Raw genomic sequence first — 21606 nt, forward strand, 5'->3', positions numbered from 1 at the left:
ATGCTTTTAGCACCATGAAGCTGCATGGTCCACACAATGTGTGGCAGTGGTGGATGGGTGGTATGGTACAGCAAACAGAACATCAAACAGGAAAAACTGGTATTCTATCCCAAAATCTGCTTTCCTGCTTCCAAACTAAACAGGCTTCAAAGGGGACGCTTGTTTGTGCTTCTGCACCAGGCGGGACTTCTCAATGCTGGGGTCAGACCTAAGGAGCACAGAGCAGGTTAAAGAGCACAAGACACAAACAGGGAAGGCTGTCAGCTTAACCCTTTGTTGCTCTGGTCATAGGGCAGGAGTCCACCAAGGAAAGCGTGAGTGAACAGGAGCTCCCCTCACAGCCCTAAGAACAGGGATCTGCCTAGCTGACACAGGGTCAAAGCGCCTGGTCTGTGTGCCTGCAATACTGCTGTCAGTTGCTAGTACCCTTAGGGTCATTGACTTTGCTCTGATGTATCCTCTAGGTTTTCTTATGCTTGCCCCTTTCCTTCCAAATCTGGATTTCTCTACCAAACTTAAGCTCTTCAGGACCAAGGGCCAGAGCTCTGACTTTCGCTGTCTTTCTCAGGAACAAAGATGCTAAGCACCAGTGACTGCTGCCTAGGAAGGCATAGGAGGTACCTTCTCAGTCTGGGGAGGCAACCTGGAGATGGCAGGGAGCTTTCTTGGTTATACCAATTACTGACCATCTAGCAAAAGTGACCAATCTACTTTTTCTTCTTTCCTAACTGAAAAACTCCTGGGAACAAAGTCCAGCAATAAAGCCTGTAAGCCAGTCCATCCAGGACCCAGAGAGGCAAGCAGAAAGTTCAGGGCAATGTGTGGTTCTGTTGCTCTGTCTTCTTTTGAAGTGCAGCAAACCTTCCTTTAGGTCTAAGGGCCTGGGTTTAAGAGGTTCTGTCCAGGCCACATGGGGAGGGGGAAGGAAGACAGGGAGGGAGGACTGCTTCAGTGCCAACATTCTCAGGTGGTGCTAACGTGTTTCCCACAACCCCCCAGGGTTCTACAGGCTCTGCAGGGGCGGATGTTTCCTGCCCTTTGTTTCCACCCCCATCTGGCACTAAGACACTTGGGACTGGGAGGGAAGGCCCAATGGAACATCTTGGCATGGATGTCAGAGGTGGCCTGTCAGGCAGACTGCCAGTCTGGTGCCTTTTCCAGAGAATAGGGTTCTCGAACTTGCTTTAGATGGCTGCTGGGAGAGAGGCATTAAAAATCCTGGGCTGTTGCCGGGCGGTGGTGGCGCACGCCTTTAATCCCAGCACTCGGGAGGCAGAGCCAGGCGGATCTCTGTGAGTTCGAGGCCAGCCTGGGCTACCAAGTGAGTTCCAGGAGAGGCGCAAAGCTACACAGAGAAACCCTGTCTCGAAAAACCAAAAAAAAAAAAAAAAAAAAAAAAAAAAATCCTGGGCTGTGCAATCATCTTACACAATCCTTGTCCCCACAGCACAGCCATCAGCTATAGTAGCTATATCAGCTCTATTTGACAGGTACCTAGAGACCAAAGCATAACCCAAGGCTGACCCATCATGAAGCTCCAAGAACTAAGGGTACCCAATAGTCTCCAATGAGCACTACAGCTAGGAAAAGCAGGCATGCTGGACCCCGAGATGCTTCCCTCCACCAGTACCAATGGCCCAAGTGGTAGGAATTGAAAGGCGTGAGCCAAAGGTCATGCTCTGGAGGGTTCCTGTCAGTCTGGCCTTAGGGTGACATTGGCCAGAAGAATGTTACCTCGAACTAACAGAATGATCATGAAAAGCTACAAGACAATCAGACCAAAGGCATCTAACCACTTCAAAATCCTCCCAGCCTCCCTGCCAGACCACCCAGCAGCACTGCCGTTATCTGCCAGGGCTGAGTGTTTACCAATAACGGGAACCAGCTTTGCTGTTTTACTGCAAGCTTTATAAGGAAAAAACAAGGGCTGGGCTCATGCAGCCGCTGGTTGCTGGGACACGGGAGTCCATTTGCTCAAGCAGTTTAAGCCATGGATCAGCCATAATAATTTGAACTACTCTGATTATTAAACAATTTTTCTTGCCCCATGCATTCCCTGCAAATCCTGTCTTACACATGCACAGCCAGGTCAGCCTGCCTAGCTCCGGGCATGTGAGAGGGGCTGTGCACGTGCAGGGCTGCTGTGTCTTCCCACCCAGCTCACCGATGAGGGGCACCACCAGGATGTACTTCCTGCTCTCCAGCAGCCGGGCCAGACTGGCCAGGTGGTCAATGAAGCCGTTGGTATCTGGTACGAGGAACAAGGGTCTGATCTCCAGCTCCATCTGCCTCATCTGACTCTGGTCTTCCAAAACAGCCTACAGGGACACAGAATGTGAGGGAGCAAGAGAGTGAGCAGGCGGGTGAGCCAGAGCCCTGACTCAACAGTGTGTAAGCATCCTGCCCCCACATATCTCTTCCCCCTCCAGAGGCACAGCCACCCCTTCAGGCCTGAGGGACAGACCCACGGGCTGAGCGAAGTAGCGCAATCAAAACCAACACAGACCAAATGGCTTAGGGACGAGATCTCACTAAACCTCGGCTATCACTGAGAAAGGACCCTGATGACATTACAAATAAGTTTCTGAAAGGATCTTAAGACTAGAAATCAAGAACGTAAGAAGGGAGTAACTCACTCAGCTAGGAAAGGGGCCCCACATGACATAGACAGCATGCACACGGGCACCTCTCAATCTGACACTTAGGAAAATCCTACCAGAACTGATCTCTCCTTCCTTCCTTCCTTCCTTCCTTCCTTCCTTCCTTCCTTCCTTCCTTCCTTCCTTCCTTCCTTCCTTCCTTCCTTCCTCCCTCCCTCCCTCCCTCCCTCCCTCCCTCCCTCCCTCCCTTCCTTTCCTTCCTTCCCTCCCACCAATCCCTTCTTAAAATGAGACAGGGGACAGTGTGGTGGCGTACACCTTTAATCCCAGCACTCAGGAGGCAGAGGCAGACGGATCTCTGTGAGTTCAAGGCCAGCCTTGTCTACAAAGTGAGTTCCAGGACAGCCAGGGCTACAGAGAAACCCTGTCTCAGAAACAAACAAACAAACAGTACATAACATATTGTCCAGTGTGGTGGCACATGCCTTTAATCGCAACACTCAGAAAGCAGAAGCAGACAAATGTCTGAGAGTTCCAGACTAGCCAGAGCTACAGAGTGAGACCCTGTCCTTAAAAAAAAAAAAAAAAAAAAAAAAAAAAGATACACGGGTTGGTGAGATCTGATTCCTACAAATTACTCATACACATGTTGTGCAAGTGCTCAAACACAGATACACATACAGTGTAAAAATTTTTTAAAAAGAGGCTATTAGCAGAATGCTACTTATCATTTCCTGCCGCAGGGGTATAAAGATGAAGTGACAGCCCAACTCATGCAAGAGCAACCATCAGAGAGGTCACAGCTGCTGCCACCTTTCCTTGCTTTGCACAGTATTTCCTAAATGTGGGTCTTTCTTGCTCTCTGCCACCTTCTCCTCCTCCTCCTCCTCCTCCTTCTTCTTGTTTTTGTGAAATAGGGTCTCTCTATATAGTTCTGGCCTTTCTATATAATCCTGGAACTTGATATACGGGCTAGGCTGGCCTTGAACTTGGAGATTTGACTGCCTCTACCTCCTGCTCAGATTAAAGGCACACTACTCCCAGCATTTTTGCTCAACTTTTACCCCTTTGCCACAATCCTGTTTAAGTAATACTATCAATGACTTCATTTTACCTTTAAACTGACTTTATTTAAATTGGGACTTTTTGTTGTATCCTATGCAAACCAAAACGCCATAAAAACCAAAAAACACAACTGAAGTGTCCCACCCCATACTACTCAACAATCACCTCTATCACCAGCAGAAGCCCACAAGCCAAAAACTGTCTGTGCTACAGGTTTTCACATCTCTGGGAAGCTCTGGGAACATCTGCAAAGCCCAGTGTCTTCTAGTCTGACAGTCTTAACATGGGTGGCAATGACCTGCTGGGATAAGTTTAGGGTATATTTATCACTACAGAGTATATTCATTATTGTGCTATTTCCTCTGGGGACCGTGGCCAGGAAGCAAACTGGTCGGCTGGATCCATCTGCTCTGGCAGATCCTGTGTAGGGAGCTGGCCAGTACCAGTGGGAATCCAGAAAAGCAGGTGGGCAAGTCCCAGTCCCTCACTCCCTCTTACGGTCCTTCTGAAACACAGCAACTGCCAGGACACAGACCCAGAAGCAGCAGAGGAAGTACATTTGCGTGCCAACTGAGATGGGGCCCACGGTGCCGGGACTGGCCACCAACAGTCAGCAGAAAGGCTGCTTAGGCTTCACTAAGTGACAGTAAAACTGAAAGGGCATGCCTTCAAATCATGGGGGTGGCTTTCCGTGACCTACCAGGGACCTTTCCCTATGAGTAAGTTGTTGTTGCCACTGCCACCACAGTTGGCGAAGACACAGGCCCCAGGACAATGGCAGCATGAGAAATGTGGCAGAGAGGCCCAGTCTGCTGAAACCCTCCAACTGATCTCACCTCACGAGGGGAAAGTGTCAGCCACCTTCCCAGGAGTTTTGGGTCACTGTTGCTCCCCCAGAGAGCTGCCAACAGGACAGTAACACACTAATCTTGGCTTGGGCATTCAGAAGAACAGGAAATGGTTTTGCTTAGGTTCAGCAAATACTCTACTGTCCTTTTTCACGCCAAGGAGCAGCCCTTTCCCAGGCTTCTGTTCTCCATACAACTATCAGAATGCTTTTCCTGGAGCCCTGGGCTCCAAATCTCTGTCTTTCTGGGAGAAAGGACATAATGGGCCCTGCCACATGGCTCATGAATGATAGGACACTAGCACCTATAGTACAGAGGCCTTAGTCTTAAGGAAGTACCACATCTCTGTTTTCCTATTTTGAGACATGACATGCAGCCTTGGTTAGACTTCCATTAAGGAAGTTGCTGACTGCCATTTTTCACTGTGGATGAACAATGGGTTCCCAAGACCTTGACCATTACACCTGTATACTGGTGGCAAGCAGGAGGGTCATTAAGACAGGCAGCCAAGGCAGGCTGGGGGGGGGGGGCAAAGTGAATCTACCTGGTGTTTGATGACAGGACAGATGTAAAGCCTAGAGTAAGGTTTGGGGAAGCATTAACTTCCTTGAATACTTGGAGTCCATGGCCAGAAAGGTGAACTAGCCATAGCTTCTCAGAGAGGTAGCAGATGGTTCCCTGGGAATGGGACAGGGCCAAGCTGCGTGTGGTGGTCAAAGCTGGGCTGCCCTCATCCGGTCCCAGGGACGCCTGCAGACAACTTCCCCTAACCTGGCTCTGCCCAGTGAGTCACCACACAACTGCTTCCTGTTCCCCACATGCCCTCATGGAGTCTCAGGAGATTAGACAAGGTTGCTGCCTCTTCTCCTAGGGTACCAGTGGGCTTGGTGGGTGAAGGGAGTCAGTCATACCTGGGTCACAAGATTAGTTCAGCACCACTAAAAAGAACGGCAGATCAAGAAGGCTTAGGAGTCAGGCTCTCTGCGATGGGTGTCTGTGTTTCCGGCCCTTTCTGAGTGGTGCTGTATGTGTTTAGCATTTGCCCTCCCAACTTTTCCAGATTTTACCCGTCAGATTCCTGGCAGCTGTGCACGGCGCCTGTGCCGGCCGTCACGTCCCATTCTGATCTCTGGGTCGCACGGTGAGAGAAGGACACAGGATGCGCAGGGAGTGAAAAAGTGATGTCGATGGGGAGAGTGCCAAGTCCCCACTCACAGCCATGGGACGCTCAGGGAGAAGGGGAAGCATGCTGCTGTGGAGTTCAGAGGCCGGTAGTGAGATTTATTTTTGTTTGTATGAGTAAAAAGCTGCAGAAGCCTCTGGTGGGAGTGAGGGGGGGGTGCAACTGGAACGCTGAGGTTCAGACAGATCCGCCTGGCCTGGAGTCAAATGTGCTGACCCCGGAAGGAGAGTTCCACAGGAGCCCTCTGACTAGCTCAGCCTGGGCCACACTGGTTCTTAGACAGTGCCCTGGGAACCTCAGGAAAGTGTAGGCACCCAAGGTGGGTGTGGTGGCAGACAGGAGGACCAGGAGTTCAGGATCATCCTTGGCAGGAGACCTTGTCTCAAACAAAAAAACAAAACAAAAAACCCAAAAATAAGCAAACTCGTAACCAAGCACAAAGAAGACTTTAAAAACTTTTTTAAAAAGTAGATACTCTGAACCAGACTTATGGCAATAAGGACTATGTTGGCATGAAGTGTGCAAGGGAAGATTAACTTCAGTTTGGGCAAAGTGCTACGTATCCAGCTATCTCTGAGGAACAGGAGCTTCCTGGAGCAGCAAACTGACAGCCAACTGAGACAGACACAGTTGCAAGAGTCAAAGAAGCTGCGGCCACATCTCTAGAAAGGCTCCTTTACAGTGAAGTTCCTGCTGCACAGTGAGCACGGGTTTTGTGATGCTAGCCCACTGAAAACTGACACACAAAACTACACACAAACGCAGGCGGTGGTGGCGCACGCCTTTAATCCCAGAGCTCGGGAGGCAGAGCCAGGCGGAGCTTTGAGTTTGAGGCCAGCCTGGTCTACAGAGCGAGACACTCTGTAGGACAGAGTCAGGACACTCAGGGCTGTTACACAGAGAAACCTTGTCTCAAACAAACAAACAAACAAACAATGCAATTGGCTGCCACAGAAGGTACACAACAGACCAGGAAACAGGCAGACCCGGCAGAGGACTTCCTAAGTCTTCCTTCTGCTTAGGAGATCCATACAGTGTGGCTGTTTCCTTTTCTTCAAAGAATGATGGAACCATGTAGGCTCTGTGTTCCTCATTACTCTGGAGACAGAGTAATGCCATCGCCAGAAATGAGAGGATTTGTAACACAGCAAACTTCTACACTCATCTTGCATGTAAGAGTACCTTACTTGGTGCCTGACATACATTAGTGACAACAATGACAATTTCTACTATTCTTGTACAACTCTCTTTTACATTCTGTGCATCTGAGTGACCATCAAAGACACCAGTAACTGACAATAGGGAGGGGAGGCACAGTAGTATCTATTTCTTTTTAGGAACTTATTTTTATTATTTTCAACTGTGTGTGTGTGTGTGTGCACACGCGCGCGCGCGTGCGTGCACGTGTACAGGTGCCTAGGGGGGCCACAGGTGTTGGATCCCCTGGAGCTGGAGTCGTAAGTGGTTGTGAGCCTGTGGTTGCTGGGAACTGAACTCAGGTACTCTGGAAGAGCAGTTAAATGCTCTTAACCCTGAGCCACCTGTCTAGTCCCCAGAGTATTTATCTCTATTTTGAGACTTACAGCTGTTGGGGACAGTGGTATGTGCATGCAGTCTCAACTACCTGGGAGACCATTTGAACCTATCCATGAGTTCAAGGCCAGCCTCAACAGCACAGTGAGACTCTCTTTTTATGCACATGTGATGTATATATGTGAGTTTATGGATACATGTGCCCATGCATGTGTATACAAAGTCCACAGCAAGACATCCACGTATCTTTCTGTATATTTTTCCACTTTGTCTGGAGACAAGGTCTTTCTGAAGTTGAAACTTGATGTTTCAGGAAGGCTGGCTAGCTGGCAGACTCCCAGGGTTTCCCCCTGTACTAGGGTTTTAGGCACACACAGCCATGTCCTGTTTTTCCCACGGATGCTGGGGATTCTAACCCAGGTCCTCATGCTCGCAGGGCAAGGGCTTTAGCCAGCGAGTGATCGCCAAAGTCCCGAACCTGTCTTTTAAGAGAAAAACGATACTTTTGATTTTCATTATTTATTTTCTAGATAAGGTTCCTTTTTTTGTATCTTTGGTTGTCCTGGAACTAGCTGTGTAGACCAGGCTGGCATCGAACTCAGGGATAGCTGCCTGCCTCTGCTTCCTAAGCTCTGGGATTAAAGGCCTGTGCCATCCACCCCTCAACTGAGCAGTACTCTTAGTTGTTGAACAATCTGTTTATTTTTGATAGGGCTTCACTATATTGCACAAATTTGCCTCAATCTTACGATCCTCTTGCTTCAGCTTCCTGAGTAGTAGGGATTACAAGTATACTCAACTGTGCCTAATACTACTACCTATTTTTCAAAACTACCTGGATCATAAATGAAAAAAAGGAAAAGAAAAAGTAAGAGCGGTGAGGTAATCATTGGCAGAAACCAAAGGGAATGGATAATACACTGGCTACTGAAAGCGAGAGAACCTCCCCCGAGAAGCTCTTAGAACCCCTTTTCTGGATGTCCAAAAGCACCACAGGGATGAAGAGATGCTTAAGCCATGTGTGGACATGCTCATAATCCAGCACTTGGACGGGGGAAGGGTGTATGAGGAATGTCCTGAGCTTGAAACAAGATACAAGTAGAAAAACAAAGTAAAAAGAAGTATATTTGTTTTTTTAAAGAAATTATGACTTATTTGCTTGAGACCCAGTGATGGGTCTCTGCAGGATGTGGTGGCACACACCTTTAATCCCAGCACTCAAGAGGCAGAGGCAGGCAGATCTCTGTAAATTTCAGGTCAGCTTGATCTACACAGAAAGTTCTAACTTACACAGGACTACATAGCCTTTGTTGCTTAGGCTAGTTGTGAGATCTTGAGCTCAAGTTATTTTCCCAACTGAGCCTCTGAATAGCTGGGATTATCGTGACGTCAGGACTTAACATAAGGCTCATGGGGCCTAATTATTATAGGAGCTCAATGAACTCAATCATAATCTAAACAATACTTTATTTTTTAAAAATTTTTTATTTTTTAAAATAATACTTTAGAGAAAACCCAGAGGAATTAAGAATTTTGCCTGCATGAATGGGCTGTGTACCATGTGCATGTATAGTACCTGTAGAGGCTGTAACAGGGTGTCAGAGGTCCTCTGGATCTGAGTTACAAACAGTTTAACTGTCATGTGGGTACTGACTGGGAATGGAACCCATGTCCTCTAGAAGTGCTCTTAACTGAACCATTGCTCTAGACCCTGAATCTTAATAAATAACTCCTGTTCTGAAAAAGCCAAATAAATATATACTCTCTCTTTCTTGTGGAGAATGAAGGGCTAAGCATGATACTTCTGAGCTTGCTACAAGCATCAGTCTAAAGGTTTCAGTCAAAGGCTTGACCATTCTGGGATTCTGGGGGAAGTCAGAAGAACCCTGTGGATGCTTCGGGCGCCAATGAGGTGACAGGAGCTTGAGCCAGCTGGCAGTCCAGCACCATGTGATGCAGAGGCTGAAGTAGGCCTGGGCGGTGCCCAGCTCTGAAGATCCATGTGCTTTCCTGCCCAGGGGCGAACGTGCCCCTGGACTGGTAGTGTACTGGCTCCCACATTGTCTCCGACAGCTAGGAGCCAGGGCTGAGTGTCTGCTTTCCGCTAGCTTCCATACAGGTGTATGTGTGGGTGGGGGAGGTGCTCTGTGCATACCCCATTGTTCCACAGTGTCCCCCTCCCCTCTGGCTGGGTGGCAGTGTGAATGGACTGTAGCTATATTTAGAGTGAAACTCCTGGGGCTCCCACAAAGGAGTGACTGCATCTTCAGGAGGGTGGGTGGGCGGGAAGGGGACAGGCGAGTGAAGCTATTTTCAGAACACATGTCATTGCTGGCTACAGAGCAAGACCGTGGCCATAATACAGAAGGAAACAATAGCTGTGGCCAGAGGAAGAGCCTGTTATGTTTCAGGTGGGATGTTTGCAACTGCTCAGGAAACCTGACCCCGCCCAAGAGCAGCACAAATCACAGGAGAGCCTCATGGAATTAGGGGAGGAGGCAGGAGATTCACAGGGCCAGGACAGTATGAGGTGCCAACAGGCCATGCCTCACGCCTGGAGGAGGATTTTTAGTGACTGCTTGGCCCTAGGCACCTGGTTAGGAATGAAACCCTTCTGACCAACTTCCCAGACCAACCACGTACCTTTTGCTAAGAACTCTTGACATCTCCCAAGAAGGGCAGTACGAATAAAAACACAGGCAGAAAGCAGTAAGGTATACAGGACCAGTACAGTAGGAAGTACATCATAGGCATCAAGGCAAAGCCTGGGCTAAGCCAGAGCGTGTGGTCTCAAAGCCTTGGGTGGGTGGACTTGGCACCCCTCACATCTAGGGGCATGCCTGGGCTCTGGAGCTCCAGCTGTACAGGCCCTGAGAGCTCCCCACACCCCTATTCTGACCTCTAGTCGGCCCCACTCACCAGCCTCTTTGCAGTGCCGGAAGCAGGGAGGGACAGGCTGCAGAAGGAGGCCAGGCCTCACCTCCCCCATCTCCACAGATGAGCTTGAGGCCCAAGGGTCTATGTGGGAGCAGGGAAGTGGAGGTGTGGCTACAGCCCCAGATCACACTTGGACTTTATAGCCATCCTGGGGCGAGGGGGCTTTTGTTCAACCCCATCTTCATATCCCCTTCCCAAACATGTGTGGTTCCTGTTTTGCTGCATCTGTAAAAGGCACTGGGAGCTGGGGACCTGCCTTACACCTCTCGGTTAACACCCTGGAGACTGATGGAGTTCAGAGCAGTGTAATTTACAGCCCATCTCTCCGATCTTAATTCACTGGATGCTCCTTTCTTCCTTATTGTATTAGTGTGACCCAGGTACCTGCCAACAATAATGGTCTCTCTAGCTAGGAGCCTCTCCCCTACTCCCAGGACAATTTATACCTTTTCCTTGGGATTTTCCCCCTTAAATTAAACAAAAAGAGGAAAAATAGAGAAGGTTAACACGGGTTTGAAGCACCGAGGCCCCGTGGTTCTGGGCAGGGAGCCAATGGCCTGAGGGCACACACATGTGTGTGCTCTCCCAGAAGGGCCTTCACCGGTCCTGTTTTACAGCTACCTCGGCACAGACTCCAGGGTTCACGCATATGGCCAGACAGATGTGTCTGGCTTACGTTCAAGGCTGGAAAATGAAGAATTATGGAAGTGAAGGGCCCCGGGCATTAAAAAGAAGGGGGAGGTAAAAGGGGGAATTTTTCCTCTGCTGAGAAATCCTCCTGTGGCTACGGGGCTGGAGGAAGGAGGCTGACAGGAGGCAGGGCCGCCAGCAGCAGTGCATGTGGGGCCTGTTCTTAAAGGGCCAAAGCAACCTCCTCTCAACAGAGCTGTGGGACTCAATCAATGGCCCTGGAAGTTAGACCTTACATTAGACCTCCAATTTTAGGACTGCTTATTGCTTGCATGGCCAACCTGGACAGTGTACTCTGGCCAAAGATAGAGTAGTTACAGTCCATGTTCTCACAGCATCTCCCTCCCCTTTTAGGAGGGTCTCACTATGCAGCCCAACCTACATACTCAGGCTCACCATACAGTCCAGCCCTGACTTGATCTTCCTGCCTAAGCCCTGTGAGCATCAATACATGAAGTATTATGATGGTTTATTTGTACCTGATCTTTCAAAACCAATTTCCTACTTATTTAATCAATGTATTTATTATGTATGGTGGAGGGAGTAGTCACACATGTCAGCATGTGCACAGAAGTCAGAAGACAACTTTCATGAGTCAGTTCTCGCCTTCTGTCACATGAGTACTGGGAACTGAACTCAGATTATCATGCTTGGTGGCAAGTGCCTTTACCCACTGAGCCATCTTGCCAACCCACACATTATCTTTTTTGTTTGTTCTTTTTTTTTTTTTTGGTTTTTCAAGACAGGGTTTCTCTGTGTAGCTTTGTGCCTTTCCTGGAACTCACTTGGTAGCCCAGGCTGGCCTCGAACTCACAGAGATCCGCCTGGCTCTGCCTCCCAAGTGCTGGGATTAAAGGCATGCGCCACAGCCCAGCCTGTTTGTTCATTTTTTGAGACAAAGTCTCACTATGTAGCTCTGGATGTCTTGGAATTTGCTTTACTGACCAGGCTGGTCTTGAATTTAGAGAGATCTGCCTGCCTCTGCCTCCTAAATCCTGGGTTTAAAAGCGTGTGTTACCACACCACATCCAGTTAATACTTGACCTTTTTTTTTTTTTTTTTTAAACTTTCCAGAGCTGAGGACCGAACCCAGGGCCTTGTGCTTGCTAGGCAAGCACTCTACCACTGAGCTAAATCCTCAACCCCTAATACTTGACCTTTTAAAAGACCTCACTCACGAGCCAGGCGGATCTCTGTGAGTTCAAGGCCAGCCTGGGCTACCAAGTGAGTTCCAGGAAAGGCGCAAAGCTACACAGAGAAACCCTGTCTCGAAAAACCAAAAAAAAAAGACCTCACTCACAAGCCTTATTTAAATAATAGCTTCTCCCAGGGCTTTGGTGGTGCACACCTTTAATCCCAGCACTCAGGAGGAGGCAGAGGCAGGTGGACCTCTTGAGTTTGAGCCAGCCTGGCCTACAGTGTGAGTTCCAGGACAGCCAGGGCTACACAGAGAAATCCTGTTTTGAAAAACCAAAATAAATAAATAAAATAAAATAGGGCGGTGGTGGCGCACACCTTTAATCCCAGCACTTGGGAGGCAGAGTCAGGCAGATCTCTGTGAGTTCAAGGCCAGCCTGGTCTACAGAGCAAGATCCAGGACAGGCACCAAAACTACACAGAGAAACCCTGTCTTGAAAAACCAAAAAAAAAAAAAAAAAAAAAAAAAAATAGCTTTTCTACTGCATGGTCTGCTCTTAAATCCACGCCCCCCACACCATAACATACACACACACTTTTGTGACTCCAGCCATCAGGAGAGTCAATGCTCAATACCACTTGCTAAACTGAGCTGAGAACATGGTCCCTGAGTCCTAGGAATTCCTAGTACAGTGGGGGAAAAGGCCCACAAATAACTGTAACATGAGACATGATAGCAGTCCCACAAATGATGTATAAATCAACACTGCAAGAACCCTAGAGCAGAGAGGAATTCCTCCTAGGGGAGATGAGGGAAGGTTTAACTGGGGAGAAGGAGTTTCACTGGGAAATGCAGGGAAAATAGAATTTCAACAGGTAACAGGAAATGTAGGGCAGAAAAAGAGCCCTTTGGATTGGGAGGCAGATTCAAGGAATATCTGAGAGTAGGAAAGGGCAGGGTGGGTGTGGAGCAGTGAGCAGAGAGGAAAGTTAATAGCACTATCTGGGCAGGAGTCTTAATGCCCGGACAGGCACTTTATACACACTGTTGCTCATCCTGAAGAAGTCCAGCAACTATGAGGCAGGTGCTGTGTCAAGTTCATTTTACAGATTCAGACACAGGCTCAGAGAAGTCAATCTCTTTGCCCAGTGTCTAATAGTTAATAATGGTTCACAGGGAGTGTGTTAATGGGAAACAAAGTAGGAAAAACACACTGGGAGCAGACTGGAAGCCTAAAATGTCATTAGAAGGAATTAAACTTTATTTCACTAGCCAACCAAAGGCACTGATGATTTCTAGCAGGGGAATGGCTGTATGGGAAAAGAACTGAGCTCATGGTGTGGCTGGAGCTTGGTGGCCAGACTGAGCACTATGTAAGTCCAAGAGGGGCCATTCACAGATTATAAAGTCAGTGGCACCCTCTGGAGCTATACAATGCAGGACTAAGATTCAACAAGTCCCTGATTTAGGGTAGCAGCAGCAATGGGACCTAGGAGAGGAGGGGTGAATGGACAGGATATGATAAGAAATTGGATAGCAGGAGTAAAAGGTCATGGAAGAATTTAAGATGATGTTCTACTTGTTACCATCAATGAAGTCAACCAAAAATTTCTGTTAAATATCAATTCAGCTTGCTAGACTTAAAAACAATAGAAAGGATGGTGGAGTTAAAATAAAAAATGGTGGGGGCTGGAGAGATGGCTCAGTGGTTAAGAGCACTGACTGCTCTTCCAGAGGACCCAGGTTCAATTCCCAGCACCCACATGGCAGCTCACAATTGTCTGTAACTCCAGTTCCAGGGGATCTGACACCCATGGCAAAACACCAATGCACATAAAATAGAAATAAATAAATAAATAAATAAAATAGTGGAGGAAGCCTGGAAAGGTAGCTCTGACTAGCGGAGAAGACAACAGTGCACTCACTGTGTTAATGGGAAGCTGGAGGAAAGAGGTTTAAGGACCCAAAGCTATACATAAATTAACTATAATGCGGACTACGTTTTGGAGTTTTTCTTTCTTTCTTTCTTTCTTTTTTTTTTTTTTCCGTGAGTAGGTTTCATGTAGCTCACGCTGGCCTTGAACTTGGTTTACAGCTGAGGATGGCTTTGAACTCCTACCTCCACATCCCACAAGCTGGGATTACAGGCTCATGTTACCATGCACAGCAGGACTAAATTTGGTAAAAACAGGTCCTGGCAGTAATTTCTTTAACAGCTGGACTGACAGTCAAAACATGGAGGTGGTAACTAGAGGTAGGACTTTTTTCAAGACTGATGGTGAGAAAGAAAAGGGCAGAAGAGAGACTTGACGATGATGCTGTTCTTTGGGTCACAAAGAGGTTTAGTCAGAGCCATGGAGGGCTTGTGTAGGTGGCCACATTACAACAGGCAAGCATGTAGAGGTATACTGTATGCTGGATCCTAGTAGCAGTAGGACATGGGCATGTCTAAAAGACCAATTCCAACTGTTATCATTCCTCTCCTGGGGCAGGGTAATGAGATTAATCTCAGACAAAGGGACCACTGTGGGCTAAACACTTTGGAGGCAGTGTCTCATGCAAGCCTCTGGGGACACCACTTTGCAGAGGAAGAAACAGGTTCTTCAAAGTTAAATAATTTGCTCAGTATTATAAGCCTAGGTAAGTGTCAGCCCCTGAATTATATCAAGTTTGCTCGGCTTTCTGCACTAAACCCTATGTTTAAGAGAAGAACAGAATGCCAAGAGTGGTGTACTTGCCTTTGGAGGCACTTTTGAACTCTGTGAAGACACACATGCCTAGAGAGACCTGAAGACATGCTTGGAGAGGCAAGGAAAGGGGTTTAATACTCCCCCATGTACGAAGTCTATAAAGGGAGCATAACTTGCTTGGAGAAGTAAGTATTCAGTACAAGGAGACAGATCTGGGAAAGCCACAGAGAAAAACTTGCTAGAAATGAAGGCTTGGGATTCCAGGAGGGCTTGACAGTGGGGTTACCCTAAATATAGATTAGGTAGCTTCTCCCTGGGGGAATGTAGAAAGTACTCTGTCTAAAGGGGGCTCTCCCATTACCTTGGGAACCCAGGTAGCCTGTGGCTACGGCATTCTGATCCCACAAAAAGGAGTGCCTTCCATGAATAGTAGCTACACAAGGTGAAAGAGAACTCTGAGTCTCTTAAATTGCATGAAAGACTGTGTGGTGCTGACAGAGTCTCACAGGAAAAGTGATGCTCATCAGACACTGAGAAGACCCTGCCCTGCCTTAGAACTCACAATGAGGGATGCACAGTTTGGGTGCAGAGGTGGGGTACAACAAGATACCCTGCCACTCCTGCTCATATCACTTCATGGTTTATAGAGCCACACCCTCAACGGGAATGGGTGTCTCCAGTTAGGCTTCACCTGGATCTTTTCCTGGCGACGCTGCTGCTCAGCTACCCTCCTTGCTAGAGCCAGCTTCTTGGCCCGAAGTTCCCTGATGTCATCCTCGCCCCCACTGCCTTCAGCCTCTGAGTCTTCCTCCAAGTCTTCAATCACCACATCTTCTTCCTTGGGTAAAGGAAAGGCACAGACAAAGGTACAGAGGAGATAGTGAGCCATGGTACTTAATGGGTCCATTCTATTCCTTTAGCCCCCCCCCCCCCATGCTGATGGGGAGCTCCTTGCCAAGGGTTCCCTGGAATATGTTGGCAGGAGCTGTCATTCTTTCCCTTAAATTGCACCCTTACATGCTAGAGCTTTTTCTTATACACTCATACCTACGACACTCATAATCATATATGTTCACTTGCATGCTTGTGTTCAGACTCCTTTGTTCTCCTTTGTACACACTCAAACACAAACTTTGGACCTGTTTTCATTTTGAAATTATAAATGATTCAAAGAGTATAAACTATGGAGAAAGTTGAACTGCCCAATTTAAATCTAATTCCTGCTAATAATGTGATAAGAATCAACTCTGGCCAACATCTGGGAGCTAAGCAAGGAAGTTCCCTTGCCCCAGACAGCATCAAGAGCAGATGCTGTAGCTCTATAGACCTTGTCTTGATTTCTTTTAAGACCACAGCCTGGAGATGTCAGGACTTCTGGGCCCCATTAAAAAATTCACATAACATGGCCTTGCTTAGCTGCCCTCCAAGGGCCTAGGCTGAGTAAGCAGGAGGTGGCTGGCTAGCTCAAGGAGCCTCCTTGCCAGGCTGATGGAGCCTTCCCCAGGGATGGCACTTCCTCACTTGCAGACTCAGTTCTCAACAACCACTGCTCCCCGGGTGGTCCTAGCTCCATTCCTCACTCTCTTACTTTTGGCCTTGGTCAGGAGAGAACATACAGCTGCCCAAGAGTTTCCTTTGAGGGACAGGACTAGCAGGGGAACACAGGGAGTGAGTCAACAGGCGAAGGAAGATTCCTGCAATTCTAACAGGATGATAATAATGACTACACTGACAGCTACTGGCTACTCAGTGCTTTTTATGGGCTGTATACAGGGTTATGTGTTTTTCATACATTAACTCTTTTAACTCTCACAACTCCTTTAATTCTCATAATTGCACATTGCTATTACCATCCTCTCTCTCTCTCTCTCTCTCTCTCTCTCTCTCTCTCTCTCTCTCTCTCTCTCTCTCTCTCTCTCTCTCTCTCTTATTTTTGGCTTTCTAAGACAGGGTTTCTCCGTGTAGCTCTGGCTGTCCTGGAACTCACTCTGTAGACGAGGCTGGCCTCGAACTTAGAGATCCGTCTGTCTCTGCCTCCCGAGTGCTGGGATTAAAGGAGTGCAGCATCACCACTGGCCCACCCATGCCTTATAAATGAAGACATTTAGTACAATAGCCTGCTCAGAGTCACAGAGGTGGCAGGAAGCAGAGCAAGGAATCAAACTCAAGTGACTCTGACTCCATGTCTGCTCTTACCAATCATAATGAACAAACCTGCAGTTCTGAATTAAGAGGGCAATTGCTGCTCAGATCCAGCCCTTAATGGCTTAGCTTTGTCAGGCCTGGACCTATTAACGCAGACTGGGATTCTCTTGGTGAAAAGTAGTTATAAGTGTAAGTAAGGTGATGAGGAGGGGGATCTAGGGAAGATGAGTAGTTTGGCAGTATCTCTAAGAACTACAAACTATCCTGTTACAAAGAAAGATGTTCAAGGACACCCCACCGCCACCACACACCTCTTCCAATTAGTCTGCAGTTTGGGGAGATGAGAGCTACGGATAGAATCTGTCATTGTCCTGAGAGGTGTGAGGGGTCTAGGACACTGTCCACAGGCACCATTTATTTGTCAATACCTGGTCACGGGAAGGGAGAGGATTTCACATCCACTTCCTTGCTCGCAGGGTAACCCTGCATGGAAGCAAGTGCAACAAGATGTCTGCTGGCCCCCAGAGGAAGAGTGTCCTTGCCTGCTCTCACCAGAGATGGACAGTTAGCACTGGTTTAGAGTGAGCAGGACTGAGGTCAAAGGAGGGTCAGAGAAGCTTGTCTGAGGTTTGCTCAGCTCTCATAGCAAACGAGGAAGTGCAGGGTTATGAAATTACACAGAACAGGGTAAGTAGGGTTTCCCAGGGACCACTGACATAAAGGAACCCAGGAGACTCGTGGGAAAAGGAAGAAGTGGGCAGCCTGGTGTGGGTCATGAACCTCTGCCTGGTCAATAAGCCTCAGAAGGAGACTACTGTGGCACAAGTGGATCTGGCACCAGAAGTGGCCTGCTCCTTCTAGGGTGCCTCTTGGCCTAGCTAGGCTTGTGTTGCCAGTTCCACTGTTCAGAGACATCTCTTACAGTCATGCTGGAGAGCTGGCTTTGCTCATTCTCCACTGCCTACTTTAGCCTTCCAGTGTGGCTGAGATAAAGGAAAGAGGTACGGGCACCGTGGCCCTGTGTTTCCCACACTGTGTCCAGGGCTGCAGGAGCACTGTTCTGCCTGCTAAGGTTTGGACATCCCAATGGCTCTGGCAACTCCCCTCTCTCCTCCCATGCTGACAGCTCATTCTTTCCCGTACTCCCTGCCCAGGTTTCATTTGGAGAGTCTGGAGCTGCGGGCTTAGCTATAGCCCTGGAACCACCTCTGTCCTGGAAGCTGAGCCCTGTGTCATCAGGCATGGGGTGGAGTTCTCCAGCTATCCTAATGAAGTCAGGCCAAGACTGCTTCTCTGAAAACTCTGTTCCAAAGGTGGCCCCTCTATCACTGCCTGAGATCCTAAACGACAGCTTCCAGCTGACATCTGGCTTCCTTGGCCTGTTGCTGATTTCATCCCTGTACCCCGCCCTGCTCCACCGGGCGCTTGAGACTGCTGTGGGCCAAATGACTGTGTTGGCCTATGGGTGACCTGGCCTCTGGCTAGAATTGCTTCCGTCCCTTCCCTCCATCCCATGTTTCTTTCTACCTAAGGCCCCTGTCTTTAATACTACGGGTTAAAAAGAAGGAAAGAGCCAATCTTCAGGCAAAAGTGAGACGTGTGTATGGACCCAGACAGAGTTACCCGCACCCAGACAAACAGCAAGGAAGCTGACAGTGAAGCTAAATGCACACATGCTCCGTCTCCACCACATAGTCACATTTACTCAGAACCCCAGACCGCAGGAGGACTGGCAGCAATATTCACTGCAACTGACACACAAACTGGGCACATGCAGATGACCACCAAAGATCATCCCCAGAAAGACATACATGCTGCACCTAGGCCAACTGCCAAGGAGGCCTGCAGGGTGGGGACACAGGTAAGCATGCATACATAGTGTGTCCATGCGCGTGCCCGCGCGCACACACACACACACACACACACACACACACACACACACACACACACACACAGATACGCACACGAGACTGGAGTGAAGCAAGGGCTACAGGAAAAACCAAGGGCAAACAAACAAGAGGAGAATTCCTTAATCACATCAGGATGTGCAGGAGGGAGGGACGGGGGGGGGAGGAAGAGAGGGAGAGCAGGCCGGGGGGAGGGGTGATTTTCCACATGGGGCCAGCAATGTCAGCTCTTCCTGTACGTGAGTGAGCTGTGAGCCGGAGGCTGGAGTTCAGGCCTGTGCTGTGCTGAGCTCCATACATCTATAAACTTGATCCTCAGCCTGAACCCTAACACCCCCCTCTCTCTCTACTGCCTTTCCTAAGCCTCCAGAGCTGAACATTATTAAACTCTTTCCTCCAATACAACATTAAAAAGAAGCATCTGGAACTCGTAGATGGAGGCATTGGGGTGGACTGGCAGGAAGGGGCACCAGCAGAGTGCACTCTTGAGAAGTCGGCTGTCATGTCAACAGACACTGAACGAAGAGGTTATAAATAACCCCAAGGAGAAGCTCCAGCCTGGGCATCGGGGCATGGGGGAAGGGGAGCCTTCCCTCTGCCACACGGGCTCTTCCCGAAGAGTACCTCATCTTCCAGTTGTTTTCCCTCTTGGCTTCCCATTTCCTTTCCCATGGTGTCTGGGACGGGTGCCACTGACACATATTTTCCACCCTTGAATGCCAGCAGAGGCTCTTCTTGTCCACAAAGGGCTTCCAGAAAATACTTCAGTACTGTGACCCTTTTGCAGTCAGCTGCAATAACCTACAGGGCGAGAGGGAGAGAAGAAAAACAGCATTTCTGAGAGGGAGAGGAAGATGAGAGACAGCGTTGGCTGCAGGGCACATGAGAATTGTGTCAAAGTTACTGGAGAGGGAGGCAGTATGAGCAACGAGAGCGTGCGTGTGTATGGAGGCAAGCAAGGACCAAGGTCTTCTGAAGGACGGAAGTCACCAGGGCCTTGCTTAGGTCATCCCTGGGGCAGCAGACAACCTCAAGACCAATGCCAGGTGCCCTCAGGGCTTGTGCTTTTCTTTTACTAAAGTCCTGTTATGAAAAAAACAAAAACCAGAAAATCATTCCTTCTAAGCTTGGAACAGTGGTAGCAGGACGAGGGATGGACTGCTGTAGGCTGGCTACCCTAGATCACAGCTTTCCAGCACCCCTGGTGCCCCTCTCCAGACTCCCTCCAGGACAACTTGCAGACTGGAAGATAAGCTTCCTTGGCTGCTGCATCTTAGTCATTCTGACCTCACCTGGATGGAAGCTGCCTCACCTGAGAACTGGGCAGGGAATTATCAGGAGGAGGAGACTGGGCAGAGCAGGTGAGTTCACCAAGGTTCTGCCCTGCAGGGTTCACATGAGTTGCTCCCAGGTTGCTACAGCAGCACAGATGACAGTGCTGTCAGAGAAGCTGTGGTTGATTTAGCTGAGGTGTGACTTATGATCCTGAGCAACTGTCAGACTGGTAAAGGTCTCACATGAAGAAGTGTCCACAGTCACCTAGCCTGGAATCCTCCTTGCAAGACCACATATGCATGCCTTCACCTCTGTCTGTACTTGTGCAGTGTGTGTGTACTGTTGTCGTCGTCGACCCTCCTCCTCCTCCTCCTCCTCCTCCTCGCTGGTGCCTCCCTTCTCTTACTCTCCAGCTTCTGGGCCCTGCTTGATGTTCACCTAAATAGCAGAGGGCCATTTCTACCATAATGGTCAGACACGACACAGAGGGTAGCCCTTTCAGTAGTGACTCCAGGACACACTACACGACTAAGACCCCTTTTAAAATTTTATTTTACTTTATGTGCTTGGGTATTTCGCCTGCATGTATGTATGTGCACAAGGAATCCAGAAGATAGCGTCAGATCCCTTGCAACTGGAGTTACAAATGGTTGTGAGCCACCACGTGGGTGCTGAGAATGGAACCCAGGTCCTCTGGAAGAGCAGACAGTGCTCTCACCTGATGAGTCAAATCTCCAGCCCCACTCACCCCTAGACCTATTTTTAAACCTCATTTCTGAATGTGAAAGGACAAGTGAAGGTCTGTTGTAGAGACTGGACTGTCTAGGCTTATCATTTCACCGCTGTACATGCCAGCTCCTCCACTCAGAAGGTGCCAAAGATCACATTTTGTACTTCTCACGTTTCCCTGTCAGGGTGCTATGAGAATAAAATGGGCACACAATAGGCTCGTGGAAGAAGACTGGTGGGCACAGAGAAACTCACTGGAGACCACAGGAACAGATGATACAGGATGAGCCATGTCTTCCAAGACAAGGTGTAACGAGTCATCACTCTGGCGTATGGGTGGCCAGGGAGAGTGCATGCACACCAGTCATCTGTGCCACAACTTCATTCTCTGCCATCTTCTCCCCTGCCCAGATGCCACTCACCTGTGGCTATTGCCACCATAGTAGTAGGCTAAGTATCTGACCACCTCCATGGAAGAGGCTTCCCTGAAGAGTCTTAGAACCTTTTGAGCTTAAGGGGCCTGATCCTGGATACCTCCCTGAAGGTCCTGCCTTGGGCCAGGGCAGGTAACCATGGTTCCATCGTGTGTATTAAAACATGTGATGAGGAAGGCTACAAATACAGAAGCAGGGGCTAAAAGGCATTAAAGAACAGAGCTGAAATGAGTAATAGCCTGGCAGGCAGCACGCACAGTGGCCTGCCTGCATCCCCAGTCTCTCACTTGCAGAGGAAACTTCTGCATTTCCACAAGACTGCCAGTTTCCTCTCTGTGGTCTAATTTTAACCACCTTGTCGTTACAGTGTGTGTCAGCCACCTGACCCCATTATGACCTCTGACCTTATGCCCCAGCCACTGCTTGCACTAT

At 48.7% G+C, this 21606-nt stretch overlaps 1 protein-coding gene across 3 annotated transcripts in view; it reads right to left on the reverse strand.

The window, feature by feature from the left end:
* Window positions 1-21606, reverse strand: part of Smg6 (SMG6 nonsense mediated mRNA decay factor) — a 246261-nt gene that overhangs the window by 6100 nt on the left and 218555 nt on the right. For all 3 annotated transcript variants that reach the window (XM_052756057.1, XM_052756058.1, XM_052756056.1), the window contains exons 14-16: window positions 19361-19537; window positions 15376-15522; window positions 2165-2318 (exon numbers count right to left, since the gene is read on the reverse strand). In XM_052756057.1, coding sequence (XP_052612017.1) covers window positions 2165-2318; window positions 15376-15522; window positions 19361-19537 — 478 coding nt within the window. The remainder of the gene's footprint in view (window positions 1-2164; window positions 2319-15375; window positions 15523-19360; window positions 19538-21606) is intronic.

Source organism: Peromyscus californicus, unplaced genomic scaffold (genome assembly GCF_007827085.1).
Source record: "Peromyscus californicus insignis strain IS unplaced genomic scaffold, ASM782708v3 Scaffold_3__1_contigs__length_106647218, whole genome shotgun sequence".
Classification (NCBI taxonomy): domain Eukaryota; kingdom Metazoa; phylum Chordata; class Mammalia; order Rodentia; family Cricetidae; genus Peromyscus; species Peromyscus californicus.